We start from the raw sequence: 1,686 nt of genomic DNA, 5'->3' as shown, positions 1-1,686 counted from the left end.
TGGTTTTTTTCATTTTGGATGTTTTGATATTGTTGTTTTTTATGGATTAGAAGGTGATGTGAGGGTTAAAGAATTCTGACACTCATTTCCATAACTACTAAGTTCCTGGATTATTTACCTTAAACAATAGTAATTAAAATACAGAAGTCATAAGATTAAGTGGGAATTAATTTATTTAATGAAAATCCATAAACTAATCAATGAAATAATAAAGCGACCAAAACAGGAAATATAAATGGAGGCCATTTGTCCACCTTTGGCATGTTCTGAATCTGGAAATTTTAGGTAGATATCTGAAGAATACTTGTGATTATTCCTTGTAGTTTTGGATTTTCAAGTCTATGTAAGTTGGAATTTTACATTTAAATGTTAGAATGTATATGGGAACGCCGGGAAAGAGTAAAAGAAAGGGAAATTGTTCCACCCACTAGAAATAAGAAGGAAGAAAAAGTTGCCATTACCAATGCACTGCCAACTTTCTGGGTATCTGGGAAGGACGGTGTGCGGAAATATGGGGGGAAGGCAATCCCAGCCTTGCGAATGATGGATAAATAGTTGTACAATGCAGAAAGGAAGATAAAGCTGCCAGCAATGATGTTCAGAAGCCCTGGAAAGACGAATGGATTGTGGGTGGCTTTCTTCGGGAGTTTCCCTGAGAACAATTTCCAAAGAACAGCAAAGACTGAGACTGTCGCAACCATGCCGAGAAAGCTGGAGACAAGTAACAGGTGTTGAGCAACTCGAATATCCAAAGGAATGAAGGTGTCCTCATAGGTATATGGGTAACACACTGTAGAAATGGTTGAATTACTTTCCTGGTGTTGAACGCAGGTTTTCCACATCCCCACTAAAGTGATGCTGGGCTTGGAATCCATGGGCTCTTGAAAACACCACACTCGCCAATGAGGGAGGCCTACAGAGACACTACAAAGGATCCATGCTAGGATGGCAGCAGCAAAGCCTCCTAGCTGCCGGCTGGCACGCTTTCTGACCATTATAACGCTGACACTGAACACCTGGAAACTGCAAAGAAAACACAATACATCATGAGGATGGACTCTTCAGGCCTGGGAGATTGTCCCCTGTTGGGGCAGGAGAAAAGGGTTGTATTGAACAAATGGGCCTTTGACCAGGAAATCTCCTGCCAGGGTTGTGTTCTGATCAAACTCAGAAGGGCTGACTCTGTGGCAACATTTACCAGCAAGTTGATAATTCACACGCCATCTAAAATTTTCTTTTTCTACTGTTTATAGACTCACAATGAATTTGGCCCTGAATACTTAGCCTTCCAGATTATCACCAAAGCATGGAATTTCACAGAGGAAATAGAAAGCCGTTTCAAGTCTGACTGAATAGTTTATGAAATACCCACACCATGGAGTTATATGCCAATCTTAAATATACAAGTGGAATCATACATTTTGAGTTTGATATTTGGGCCTTAGTACACATTTTTGTGGTTTGTTATTTTGCTTTTTAGTTATTTTTTGGCTTTTGTTTATTTTGCAACATTTCCCAGGCTAACCTAGAACTGTGTCCCCAGTCTGGTCCTCAGCTAGAGACAATCCTGCTGCCTTTCATTTTCAACTGCTGGTATTAAAGGCAACAGCCACCACATCAGCTAGCTGATGTCAGGTTTTCAAACTCCATCAATGCTAGAGCCAGGATGAGCAGTTTGTTCTCAAG

The 1,686-nt window shown here is 40.5% G+C and overlaps 1 protein-coding gene across 1 annotated transcript; it reads right to left on the bottom strand.

The window, feature by feature from the left end:
• Positions 1-362: 362 nt before the first annotated feature.
• LOC118574658 (claudin-34-like) lies at positions 363-995 on the bottom strand. Its single transcript, XM_036175589.1, has one exon. It carries the CDS (start codon positions 993-995, stop codon positions 363-365), a length of 633 nt encoding a protein of 210 aa, XP_036031482.1.
• Positions 996-1,686: the final 691 nt, after the last annotated feature.

Source organism: Onychomys torridus, chromosome X, assembly GCF_903995425.1.
Source record: "Onychomys torridus chromosome X, mOncTor1.1, whole genome shotgun sequence".
Taxonomy (NCBI): Eukaryota; Metazoa; Chordata; class Mammalia; order Rodentia; family Cricetidae; genus Onychomys; species Onychomys torridus.
This window is presented reverse-complemented; position numbering and strand designations above follow the sequence as displayed.